At 45.8% G+C, this 12603-nt stretch overlaps 1 protein-coding gene across 2 annotated transcripts in view; it reads right to left on the reverse strand.

Annotated features, from left to right (window-relative positions):
- DPP6 (dipeptidyl peptidase like 6) overlaps positions 1 to 12603 on the reverse strand; it is a 1193304-nt gene that overhangs the window by 1052830 nt on the left and 127871 nt on the right. The window contains exon 1 of one of the 2 annotated variants that reach the window (XM_033192339.1): positions 11044 to 11718. The exons of the other annotated variant lie outside the window; for it this stretch is intronic. Coding sequence (XP_033048230.1) covers positions 11044 to 11094 — 51 coding nt within the window. The 5' untranslated portion in view covers positions 11095 to 11718. Of the gene's footprint in view, positions 1 to 11043; positions 11719 to 12603 lie in introns of those variants that run through there. 2 annotated transcript variants of the gene reach the window in all.

The raw sequence follows: 12603 nt of genomic DNA on the forward strand, positions 1-12603 counted from the left end.
AAGTCAGGTGAGACCTGAGTTTCCAGCAGAAATTAGGCTGGTTTTCATCATGTGAGTGTTTCTCATAGCCCCTGTTTGCCAATTAACACTGCTTATTGTGGAAGGCCTCTGACACTGCAACTGAAGAGGGCCATTTTTCTTCCTCCCATGTCCAGTGACTAACATTTCCCAAAGGCTCTACATGAATATCTTTCCGCCTGTTTCAACATTCGCATTCTCATTTTCTTGTTGATACATAATAATTATACATATTTATGAGGTACATGTGATATTTTGATGTATGTTTACTTAGGATATTCATCACCTCAAACACTGACCATTCGTGTTTGGGAACATTTCCAATCTTCTCTTCTAATTATTATTATTTTTTTACAGACAAGGTCTCACTCTGTCACCCAGGCTGGAGTGCTGTGGCACCATCACAGCTCACTTTAGCCTTGAACTCCTGGCCTCAAGCAATCCTCGCACCTAAGCCTCCCAAGTAGCTGGTACTACAGGTGTATGCCAACAAGCCTGGCATATTTTCTTTTTAATGTTTTTAGAGATGGGGTCTTGTTGTGTTGCCCAGGCTGGTCTTAAACTCCTAGACTCCAGTAATTCTCCCACCTCGGCCTCCCAAAGTGCTGAGATTACAGGTGTGAGCCACTGCACCCAGATTCTTTTAGCTATTTTGAAATATACAATAAATTATTAGTAATTGCAGCCACCTTACTGTGCTATTGAACATGAGAATTTATTCCTTCTCTCTAACTGCATGTTTGTACCCACTAACCAACCTCTTGATGGTTCACTCTCTCCTCTGATGCTCTTGGCTTCACATCCTCCAGGTATCTGCCTTGGCATTATCTTTCTTTCATTGCTCCTTACCCACATAGTTTTTGGAGGCAATCTACTTTTTTCGCTCCAGACTGCTGTTTTCTATCAGTTCACTAATGGCTCAAAGAGAGTAGCATTTATTGGTGAGGAGGTGGAGCAAGGGGAACACTTGTGCACTGTTGGTGGGAATTAAATTAGTTCAGCCACTGTGGAAACCAGTATGAAGGTTCTCAAATCAACAACAATAAATAGGAAGAAATTTGTGGAAGCTAAGAAACAGAAAACAATGGCAATGATTGAATAAAAAATAAGGCGTCTTGTTGTTAAATTCACAGTTACTCTGATCAAACTTTCGTATATAAGTTGAAAGAAATAGAGACATTTTCCCTAGAAAAAAGACTATGAAGAGGTCACATGGCAACTGTTGGAACTTACTTGAAAGGTTGTCTTGTGAAGTAGGGATAAGACAATTTTTGTTAAAAGGCTTCAGGCTAAAACTGTAGGTGAAAGTTCAATGGAGGTATGTATCTTCCGTACATAAGAAGCATCATTTTAACAAATAGAACTTGTCAACAATGGTACGAGTTTCCAGTCCTTGGATGTGCTCCAGCAGAGGCTAGAAATCCTATGAGGATAGAGCAGAAGACTTACTGTCCCACATGATCTCTTATTTTTCTCTCCCATCTTCCAGGCTGTATGTTTCTGTCCAGTTGCAATCGGAAAGAAGAGAATTTCTGAAAGAATACATTGTAGTGTGCAAAGAACCTGAGCTGGAAATGGATCAGCATCTGAGCTCCTCCTCAAAGAACCAGCCCCACCATATACTCTCTCAAAATCTTAGCTCTTTCAACCGCAAAAAAGAACTAATATCGGTCTTTCCAATACAATGGGTTGTTCTAACATAATAACATAGCACAGACAAAATTATCTTGGTAGCTGTATAGGTTCTCTACAACTGTGAGTTATCAATATAATTAGGTTTGAAATGAAAGGATGGAGATCTTAAAAAATAGGTGCACAATTTACAGAGTCATGGGAAGAAAAACAGCAAAACAGAACCCTCTTGTAAAAAGTTTGCTCAAGACATGATTTGGTCTGATAAATGCAATTTTCTGGAAAACTACCATTTAACAAGATAATCTTTGACTTTCTGTTATAAATAAGTATATTTATTTATATATTGCTTTTTCAAGAGACAGGGTCTTGCTTTGCCACCCAGGCTGAAGTGCAGTGGCACAATCTTGGCCCACTGCAGCCTCAATCTCATGGGCTGAAATGACCCTCCTGCCTCAGCCTCCTGAGTAGCTAGGATGACAGCCACATAACATAATATCAACTCCTGGATAATTAGTTTTTAAAATTTTTTGTAGAGATGGGGTCTCACTATGTTGCACAGGCTGGTATCAAATTCCTGCCCTCAAGTGATCCTCCCACTTCAGCCTTCCAAAGCGCTGAGATTACAGGTATGAGCCACTGTGCCCAGCCTGTTAAAGATAAATTTTTAATGTGTTAATTCATTTTTGCCTTATCAAGGAAAACATAGTCCACAATCAAAATAATTTTTGTAAGAATGAAAAAAAATGGCCTTTACGCTTGAAAATTATTAATTCTCACTTCCCAAAAATATAGAACAAGAAGGCATAGAATATTAAGCTGAATGTATAATGAAGTCAGAACATACCCTAGAAGTACCATTTTTTAGATTAATGTAATGAAATGTATGATACTGTTAGTCCAGTTTGCTCAAGTTCATAGTTGAATTTCTGTGAGTGGAGGTTTTACTACAAGTTGTTTATGTGGGACCGAAACCATAAAATGAGAATTATTTAAAATAAAATTATGTGTGACTTAATAGGGGCATTAGTCCACTAGGAGAGGGAAAACAAAAGAGAAGAAAATCCCACTTTTCAAATACCAATATCAGTGAAGAAAATGTGATCAGCTTTAGACTTCTCATAGCAAGACCTGGTGCAGCCCCATCCCATCCAGCTGGTGCCTTGCCAAACAGGCCTTGTGGCCAGTCTGGCTAGCCAGCAATTCCCTTTTATTTTCACAGATGAGTAGCACCACACTGGAAACCAGAACATCCTTGGCACTCCTGTTTTATTACAGTGTGGTTATTTTTTTAATATCCAAGAAAGCCAAGCAGTCAAAGTGATTGCACCCACAGGAGCTCTTATCCAACAGATCTTCAACTATGCTGGACAATGGTGCCAGTATTTTACATCTGAGATGTATGAATATTGTGTGTGTGTGTGTGTGTACACGTGCGCGTGCACATGTGTGTATACAGTGTGCCACATACACACACATACAATCTTCCTGGGTCATCAAGGCTGGTGCACGAATGCTCTAGAGTTTGTGCTTATTGGACTATACATTGATGCCATCTATCTGTTTTCCCCATATACAGTGGCACGCTTGCTGAGACAAGACTGGTGAGCTGAGAGATGGCACATAAGTGAATGCAGAAGAAAATATGATGCCAACAAAATATTTGTTCTGGCGTGGAAGGTGACTTCTAAAGCATGTCCTAAGATCAATATTGAGGAGCCAGTAAAGAGGCTACCCTTAACTGGGAGAGGGAGTTGAAGGCCACTGCAAATCCCAGAACTTCTCCTGCTGGTCGAGGGCAGTCTTCCATTTTCTTCTATCACCCTCCTTGTTTCTACTTGCCCCACTGGGTTTGTAATAAATTTTGGGGGGAACCTCAGACACATAATAGAGTACCTTGCAGTCAAAAAGATTAATCTTTTCTGGGCATGAAGAAAAAGGAAAGGAGGACAATTGAATTGCTTTAAAGATTCTTGTTTTTCCCCAAATTCAATCTATCACTGAGGTTAGAAAACTTAAATTAAAAACACAGCATGTTTCCTCAGCTTTTCCCTAGTGACTATTTACTTTTCTCTCTCATGCATATTTCACTTCATCTTTCTTCTTATTCTGTGTTCTCCGCCCATCTTTCCACATATTTGACAGCCTCCACAACCCATGGAACCAGACTTGACTGTACATTTTCCAAGAAGCTTCCTTATAAATGTTATAATTATTTCCTTAGGTGTTGATGGCAATATTTATTTTAAAAATTTGCCTCTGATCCACTGGTTCTGAATCTTGGCTGCACAACAGAAGCACTATTAAATGTATTAGTGCACAGACTGCATCTTGAAGCAATGGAATCAGGATCCCCTGGGTGTCCCTAGTCCGGGGGTGGGTACTGGGGAAGAGGTGGGGGCAGGAGGAACCAGTGGCTCCAGGCAACGTTGAGATACTCTACCCTTAACCAAACATTCCCAACTCCCCAATACCCATAGATGACTGGGTTTTTCAAAACATCCCAGCTGATTCTACTGTTCAGCCATTGCCAAGAGCCACTGTCCAAGACGGGTTTTTGAAAATTCTACTTCCTGAATGGAACCCTTTCTCCCATCATCACAGGAAGCCACAATGGTAAAGAGGGGATTCTAGTCGGTTCTGCCTGCCTGTCTGTTCTTAGCTTAGTATGTTCAAGGGACCTAGTAGATCTGGGGCATGCTCTTGAGTTCTAAAATGTGGTCTTGCTATCAAATAAAATTGCTCCCATAACCAAAAGAGGTCATGGAATTCTTCTATGTTGCTGAATTTATTTTAGTTTAATAAACAGAAAAATAAAAAATGATCTGGACTAAATGTATTTACCTCTGCAAAAGCTGATTATACAAATTGGGTCATTCTTGTCATACCCAATAAAATCTGTGGTCCTTGGAATTCAAGGGTCACAGGGCAGTCCCCAAGACTTTTAGTCTTTAGTCTTTACTCCATCTTCATTAAGCAACTCAACGTCTGAGTTGAGGAGCCAGGGAAAAAGCACTGGAGACACATAGCACCTGCTCCAAGAATTAAATTTCCCACAAGCCCCAGCTGCTGAAACAGCCTGCTGTAGCTCTAAGACCAGTTTTACCTAGTAGCTGCTGAAACAACCTGCAGTGACTCTAAGACTAGTTTTACCTACCACAGTCAACTCACCAATCAGAGCTTGCCAGCTCCCAAAAGCTTCTCCAGGGTCAATGAGTTTTCTTTCTAAATAATAGCTAACATTTCCTTTCCTAATAAAACTCACAATCTTCTCTTTGTTCCTCAGACATACTGAAGACCACTGGACTATATATGCCTCAGATTGCAATTCTTGCTTCCCAAGTAAAACATTTTAAGTTGAGAGGTTCCTCTCTATATTTTATTTGACTTCTATGCCTCCTCAAATAAAGAAGATTGATGCATTAGCTGTTTACACCCTCAACTGAGCATAAGTTTCCATTTGTAGCTGGAAGTGGAAAATACTCTATGCAGGGAATTCTCTCTCCTGTTACCTGATGTATTAGAAATTGAAGGAGTTCTTAAACATTCAACTAAAACCATGAGCCTTTCTCACAAATGCACAGCCTATGCTAAGCTGTCCTAAGCAAGAAACAAATATCCATTCATTTAACAGATTCATCCACTTGAATGCTTCCTGTGCAAAGCTCTTGTCCATGGGGATGTATGAATAATAGATGTTCATATTTCAGTATGCACCACACCTCTTGATAATAGCACAGAGGGTTCAAAGTCCAAATGATGATCAAGTTAGCAGTATCGTGATTACTGACCAGGACAGGTTACAGAAAAGGAGATGATGGCTGTGCAACAGGAAACAGTCAATTTAGTACATTTATATGTCCCAAAACTCAGACCCAGTGGATATATGAACTAAAGAACTAAACAGAGCTCTGTGAAAAAATAGGACAGCCCTCTTCCTACAGTTTTATTGAAAAAAGTTTATAAAACATCCTGTGCTGATCACCTCTGGCTTTGGGGTCTTCTTTCTGGAAATTTGCATTTTTTAATGGGCCATGAACATGTTTAAAGTGTTCCCAGTCCTATAAATCCTGCAAGGAGGATTATGAAATGGACCCATGCCTAGCCACTGTTTCCTGCAAAGATGGGATTAATCAATATTTCAAGAGGAGTCTAGTTATAAGGGTGATGATTCTATGAGGGGATGTTGAACAACTAGCAATAGAGAAATATCAACCTAAGTATCATACCACTGGGACACATGGTGACAACTCTCAGAAAACTGTGACCTTAGAATTTTTGGAACCCATTTTGAGAGGGCCAATTCCCTCAAAATCTATGCTACAATGCTCCTGTTTAGAACCAGCACCAAGCATTTTGTTACCAAGTGACCAATCTGATGCCAATTACCCTCAGACAGAGGAAAAACATTGCATTGCTAAAGGCTACACTCCTAAAAATGCTCTTCCCAACAGGCTTCAATAATAGAAGCTTTGGCCAGGCGAGGTGGCTTACAGCACTTTGTGGGGCAGAGGTGGGCAGATCACCTGAGGTCAGGAGTTTGAGACCAGCCTGACCAACATGGCGAAACCCCATCTCTATTAAAAATACAAAACTTAGCTGAGTGTGATAGCACATGCCTGTAATCCTAGCTACTTGGGAGGCTGAGGTAAGAGAATTGCTTGAACCTGGGAGGCGGAGGCTGCAGTGAGCTGAGACTGTGCCACTGCATTCCAGCCTGGGAGACACAGTGAGACTCCATCTCAGAAGAAAAAATAATAATAATAGAAGCTTGTGTCCCACACGAGCCCTCATGACTTGCCTAAAAACCTCAATGAGCCTCTGCTCACCTGTGCTAATTATAAGTAGAGCATCGTCACTGGAATGCCATTCTGCTTTATTCAACCGAATCAGCAAAATGCTCAAATGCCTGAAAGAGAACTCTTACTGTGGAAAGTTCACATTCAGATGTTTTATCCAACATAGAAAAGAGAAGATAATAGTTCTGAAAAGATCCTAGGCTCACCATACTATAGATATATCAACCAGTGAGCAAAGGCCTAAAACCAGTGTCAGTGAGCACAAGGAAAAACTCCAGCTTTCCCTATACAGGGAACTCAAGACTGCCCCTTTCATTCAAAACCAACAACAATCAGCAGTGGGATTCTCAAGTATCAACATGGCTTGCAGACCTCGGATGCTTTGTGTCCTATGTCTGAATCTCCTCTGATACTGCTCTAGTCAACAAGGGCCTGCCCAGCCCTCACTTATGCACCACATACTGGTGGAGCCGCCAACGCACACATGAAGGAAGGGGGAGATGCCAAGGGTCACAGGACAGTCCCCAAGATGTTTAGTCTTTAATCTTTACCCATCTTCATTAAGCAACTCAATGTCTGAAGAAAGCTCATATGGATAGAGTAGGGGAATTCAGCACGAAGCAACACACTTCTGATAACATTTCCCGTTCACCTCAGAACCTATTGCAAGAGCATATATCTCCGCTAAACAAGTAGGATGTCAACCAAATAGCAATAAAGGAAGATTAGGTTGAAAAGAAAGTGCACATCAGCCTCCCTTGGAACTCTCAAATGTAGATTTTATGGGGAAAATAACAGCTATTTTTTAAAAGAGAATTTTTGTTCTAAGCAAGTAAAAAATATGTCTTAGTATATCAAATTACAGATTGAATATGGCATGGTTAGTCTGTGAATTCTCACAATATTAGAAGTTTATGAAATAGACTCTTCTCAAGAATTAAAATAGAAGTTCTAAACTGGCCAGGCATGGTGGTTCACATCTGTAATCCCAGCACTTTGGGAGGCCAAGGCAGGTGGATCACCTGAGGTCAGTGGTTCAAGACCAGACTGACCAACATGATGAAACCCCATCTCCATTAAGAATACGAAAATTAGGCTGGGTGCAGTGGCTCAAGCCTATAATCCCAGCACTTTGGGAGGCCGAGGCAGGTGGATCACCTGAGGTCAGAAGTTCAAGACCAGCCTGACCAACATAGAGAAACCCAGTCTCTACTAAAAATACAAAAATTAGCCAGATGGGGTGGCACACCTATAATCCCAGCTACTCGGGAGGCTGAGGCAGGAGAATCACTTGAACCCAGGAGGCAGAGGCTGCAGTGAGCTGAGATTGTGCCACCGCACTCCAGCCTGGGTGACAGAGTGAGACTTTGTCTCAAAGGGAAAAAAAAAAAAAAAAAAAAAAGCCAGGCATGGTAGTACACACCTGTAGTCCCCAGCTACTCGGGAGGCTGAGGCAGGAGAATTGCTAGAACCCAGGAGGGGGAGGTTCCAGTGAGCTGAGATTGCACTGCTGCACTGCACTCCAGCCTGGGTGACACAGTGAGACTCTGTCTCAGAAAAAAAAAGAAAGAAAAAGAAAAAAAAGTTCTAAACTGATTCCACCTATGGTATTTCTTTTACCCATTTACTAAAACAAAACAAGATCAGAGAGTATGCCAGTGCATCTGCCTTCTCCTAATCCTCTAGCTGTACTCAGAAATAAATTCCTAAAGCAATGTGCGAGGAATAAAACATTTTTTAAAGATTTTATAAGAACATACTTTCAACTAAGCAATGTGGCATGGCAAGGACGAGCCGGGAAGCTACTGTCACCGTTCTTGTAGGACTCCTAGTGAAACAACAGGCTGCAGGTCCAGAACAATCACACAATGTGGATATCGGTGAGCAGGGGCTGGATTAGGAAATAATTTACAGGCATGGCTGGAACTGGATTTGACATTTCCATGACCATTTGGGCAGTGCCAAGTGTCTGTCTTTCTCTTTTTAAAATATCAAACCTCAAATGCAAGTCCAGACAGCTCAGAGATCTTTGAGTCCCCTGAAATGAGATCTGCTCTCTGTGTGTATGTGGATTCAGCGTTACTGCAAAGTATAAAATATTCTGCCACTTTTTGTAGCTATCAGATGTGTGGCAACTCAGCTGTCAGTAATAGGAGTAAATCATTCAGTCCTCATCTTGAATGTAAAATGTCACCTGAATTTCAATCAAGTTGTGAGTGCAAAGAATTTGCCAATCATCTAAACCAAGAGAGGCTGTGATTAGCAAGAGTCTTCCAAAGCAACTTGAGAGATTAGGGATGGGTAAGTCCTAAATGATTACTCAACTGAAGCCACAGGGATTTCCTTGGAACATGAAAATTCAAATAAGTTACACAGCAGGCTGTGGAGCCATAATTATCAGCTTAAGAGTTGATAAGAACATTTAAAGTTTGAGTAAGTGCGCATCTTATTGTTTTCTTGGGCCAACAGATAACTCTGAAAATATGGTTTGCTGTAGAATTCTCTAGGTTCAGTTCACCTTGCTCCAATTACACTTGTTCACATTAGACACAGGGAAAGGGATGCAGTGAGTATCACACGGAATATCCTTATTCAGAACAGAAGTGAGAAATGTAACTAGCAATCATTTCATTCTTTATTTTCTAAAGTAAAATGCAGAGAGGGGTTAGGGGGAGGGCAAAGAACATAAGGTTTCTAATAAAGATGTAATATGAAGATTTAGCTCTTTCATGCCATGCTATGTAAGTTATGAGTAGAAACTTATTTGGCAGTAGATTGATGTAATGAGTCAATAATGTTGCCTTATCAGTATAATTAACCTCAATCCTTAACCTCAGCCTCAGCCCTAAATGTACAGATTTCCCTAGCACATGATGGCATCACATAAGTTAGGAATGATGGATGGATGTGGGTGGGCATTTAATTAAAAAGCATTACTCCGTACATGTTTCTATCCTGTTTATGCAAGAAATTATGCTGAACAACACAATGGCTAAAAAGAGTGGGAAAAATGAGGAAAACAGATGCATTTTCATAAACAAGCTATTAGGTCAGTCAGAGAACCCCCGGACCGAGGACTGAGAACGGTCCCTAGATGGAGGCTTGTCATATCGGGAGTGGGGAGGGGTCCTGAAGAGTAAGCCCCTCTATGTGGCTATTACTTTCTGGCGAGGCATCAATTACTTTCCGGCGAGGTGTTGATTACTTTCCAGGGAGGTGTCTTGAACCGAGAGGCTCACACCTCCGTCCAGAGTCAAGTCCTGAACCCACAGCGCTCCTCTCTGCCAGGCAACAGGTGTCTGCCGTGGGTGTGGTTAAGCCAGCTGGGTATGTGTTCAATTAATGTAAAATTTTCACTTATTGCCTATTTTGCTTAAAGCAGGATCTCAAAATGCACCACCACCTGGGTTCTCCCAAAGGTGCCTTCCCACCCCCCATCACTTGGACCCAATCCACTTTTGTAAACAACTCTGGACCTTGCCCCTGAAAGAATTTCTGCAATTCTTAGGGAACCCTCAAAAGTAGCATCTGCAAATCTGCAGAACCTTCAAAAGTAGCAAGGCAATCCCCATCTCCTTGTTTGTCCCTCACCACAAAAAAAAAAAAAAGTGCCAGCCAGCAACTTAAAATAAGGGACCCTGGGAGGATTCTTCTCAAACCATGACCTAATGGGTTAAAATAAACACGCGCAGTCACACAAACAATTTCAACAGAACAAGATGGCAACCCTCTCATCCTCGCCAGAGACTCCAGCGCCCTGACCCCTCGGCCCTGTGCCCGGGCTAACGTGACCCCGAGAGCAGGCGCGCCCAGGCCGCGCGGGTCAGCAGGGAGCAGCAAGGCGGGTGGGCTCGCTGGGGAGGCGGATCGCCGGGTCCTCGGTTAGAAAGTTATCCTTGCAGAGCTGCCCCCTGGCCAGCAGCCCTGAGCCTTCCTCGGACCAGCCGCGTTTCCAGGCGCGCGGCCCTCCCAGGGGGCGAAGTGCCCCGACCTCCTCCCGCACAGTCAAGCTTTTGGAGGAGACAGCGTCTCCAACCTGGGGAGCAGGGTCCCGCCTGGCGGCGGCGGCGGCTGGAGCGGAGCGGAGCGACTGGCGCCTGCCCCGAGAGCACCGAAGACTCCGCAAACCCAACAGGTCTCGAGCTCCGGGGACTCACAGCCCCGAGGCCGGCGCGGGCGCCCAGGGCCCAGTGGCCCTTCCCTGGCCGAAGTGACCACCTCTCTCCCCGCGTTTCCCCAGAAGAGCCTTGGAGGTCTGCTTGGGGCTTGGACCGACCCGCGGCCAGCGAGGGCTCCCCGCAGCCCCCTCCTCCCCTCCCACGCTCAATCTCGCGCCCAAAACACAAAGCCACATGCCCGAAGGAGAGGGGCCGCGGAGCCGCAAAGTTGCAATTTGCAAAGAAATGCCTGCTCCTCCGCATCCCGGCGCCGCTGGGTGGGCTCAGGTGGGAAGTGGGGGAAGCGCCGCCGCGCGCGGGCATGGGGTCGCTGTCCTTCCAGGGAGGTTCGGGACTCAGAAGGACAGACCTCCCCCAGCATCGCTCCTCACGGCGGGTCCCCCGGACCCAGCGCGCAACCTGCCCGCGGCACTCACCATCACGTTCCCCTGCATCTTAGCGGTCTTGATCATGGCCTTTTCCTTCATTTTGCCCCAAGTCCGAACCCGACTTCTGGTCCAGGGAAGAGAAACTTAATCCATTGTCCTGGTGAGGATTAAAGTAGATTGGACTGGCCGAAGACTGGATGGAAACGGGTTTTTGAAGAAAAAAAAATCTTCCAGGTCTTCAGTTTTCTCACCTCCGCTCACCCCTGCCCCTCTCTTTACCCAGCGGATCCCAATAGCAATCAACTCTTTGACCGCTACCAATAAAGAAAGAAAGAAAAAAAGCCTGGATGGAGGGTGGGTGTTGCTTTAAACAAAAAGCCAGGAGCCAGGGAGGGAGGAAGAGGCTGCGAGCACAGCTAGCTAGGGCGGGAGGCAGCTTCGACTGCGCGCGTGTCCACCAAGCTCGGCGCCAGCACACTGCGAGCAACAGCGCGGCGGCACGCACTGGGGGCGCACTCGGGGACGCCGGCGGCTCGGTCCCGGCTCCGGGGGCTCCTCCAGCAGGCAGTGCGGGGTGCAGCGGTCGCCGCTCTGGTCCCTAAGGGCGGAGACCCGGGCGGGCGGCGACGCCAGGGGCGGCGTGAGTGTGTGTCTGTGTGTGTGTCCCTGTGCGCGCGCGCGCGCTGGGTATTCTGTCTGAACTGAGCTGGACTGGGAAGCCAGGAGCTGCATCAAGGTTAAGCGAGCCCAAACTGTTTGGGTAACGAGGGCAGCCCCTCCCCAGACACCCCTCCTCGGGTAGACGCCCACTCCGCGCTGGACTGGGTGCGCGCGCGGCGCACTCACGCTCGGCTTCCACAAACAAGCACTACGGTGATTACCGCGGGTGGAGCCGCCGCCCGCAGCCGGGTGTTAACTATTGATCGGCTGCGCCCGCGAGAGAAGGGAGAGGCCGGGAAGAGCCAGACGCTGCTGTGCACGTCGCCGGCAAGTCTGGCGAGGGAGCGGAGGGGAAGTGGGGGTAGGCTGGGGATGGCAGCTTATAAATAATGTTGTAACAGGTTACTATGGGACACACGTCGCATCTCCATGGTTGCACTCCGGATTGGCCTCTGCATCCGCCGCCGCGGCAGTTCCAGGGCGCAGAGGAGCTTGCCTTGAATGGCAGCGCCCGACTCCCAGCGCGGGTGGCACGGCCGCTCTCCCCGCCGCACACCTGGCTTCCCGGGCTCCACTTCCCTCCGGGCGTCCGCCCCAGCCGCGTCCCTCGGCAGCTTTGTTTCTTTGGCTCCCTCTTGTATGCCTGTAGGGATCTGACCCCAAAGACCTCCTACAGCCCAGCCTGGTGCTGAGGGCTCTCCCTAGCCCTGGAACCCCAGCATTGGCCAGGGCCAAATACCAGCGCCCATTTCCCTAACCTCCACCCCAAGAGGCGGGTTGACCAGTGACCGCGACCTGGGTTCCCTTCTCCTCTTGCTACCCCTGGGCGCTGTTCCCATCAATCATTCATTCACAGCCGCGGTTTCCTCCCTGGACCACACATGGATGCGCGCTCCCAAGAGCGCGTGCAGAGGTTGGTCAAATTTATATGCAGACTCACCCAGACCA

This window comes from Trachypithecus francoisi, unplaced genomic scaffold (genome assembly GCF_009764315.1).
Source record: "Trachypithecus francoisi isolate TF-2019V2 unplaced genomic scaffold, Tfra_2.0 Lachesis_group4, whole genome shotgun sequence".
Classification (NCBI taxonomy): Eukaryota; Metazoa; Chordata; class Mammalia; order Primates; family Cercopithecidae; genus Trachypithecus; species Trachypithecus francoisi.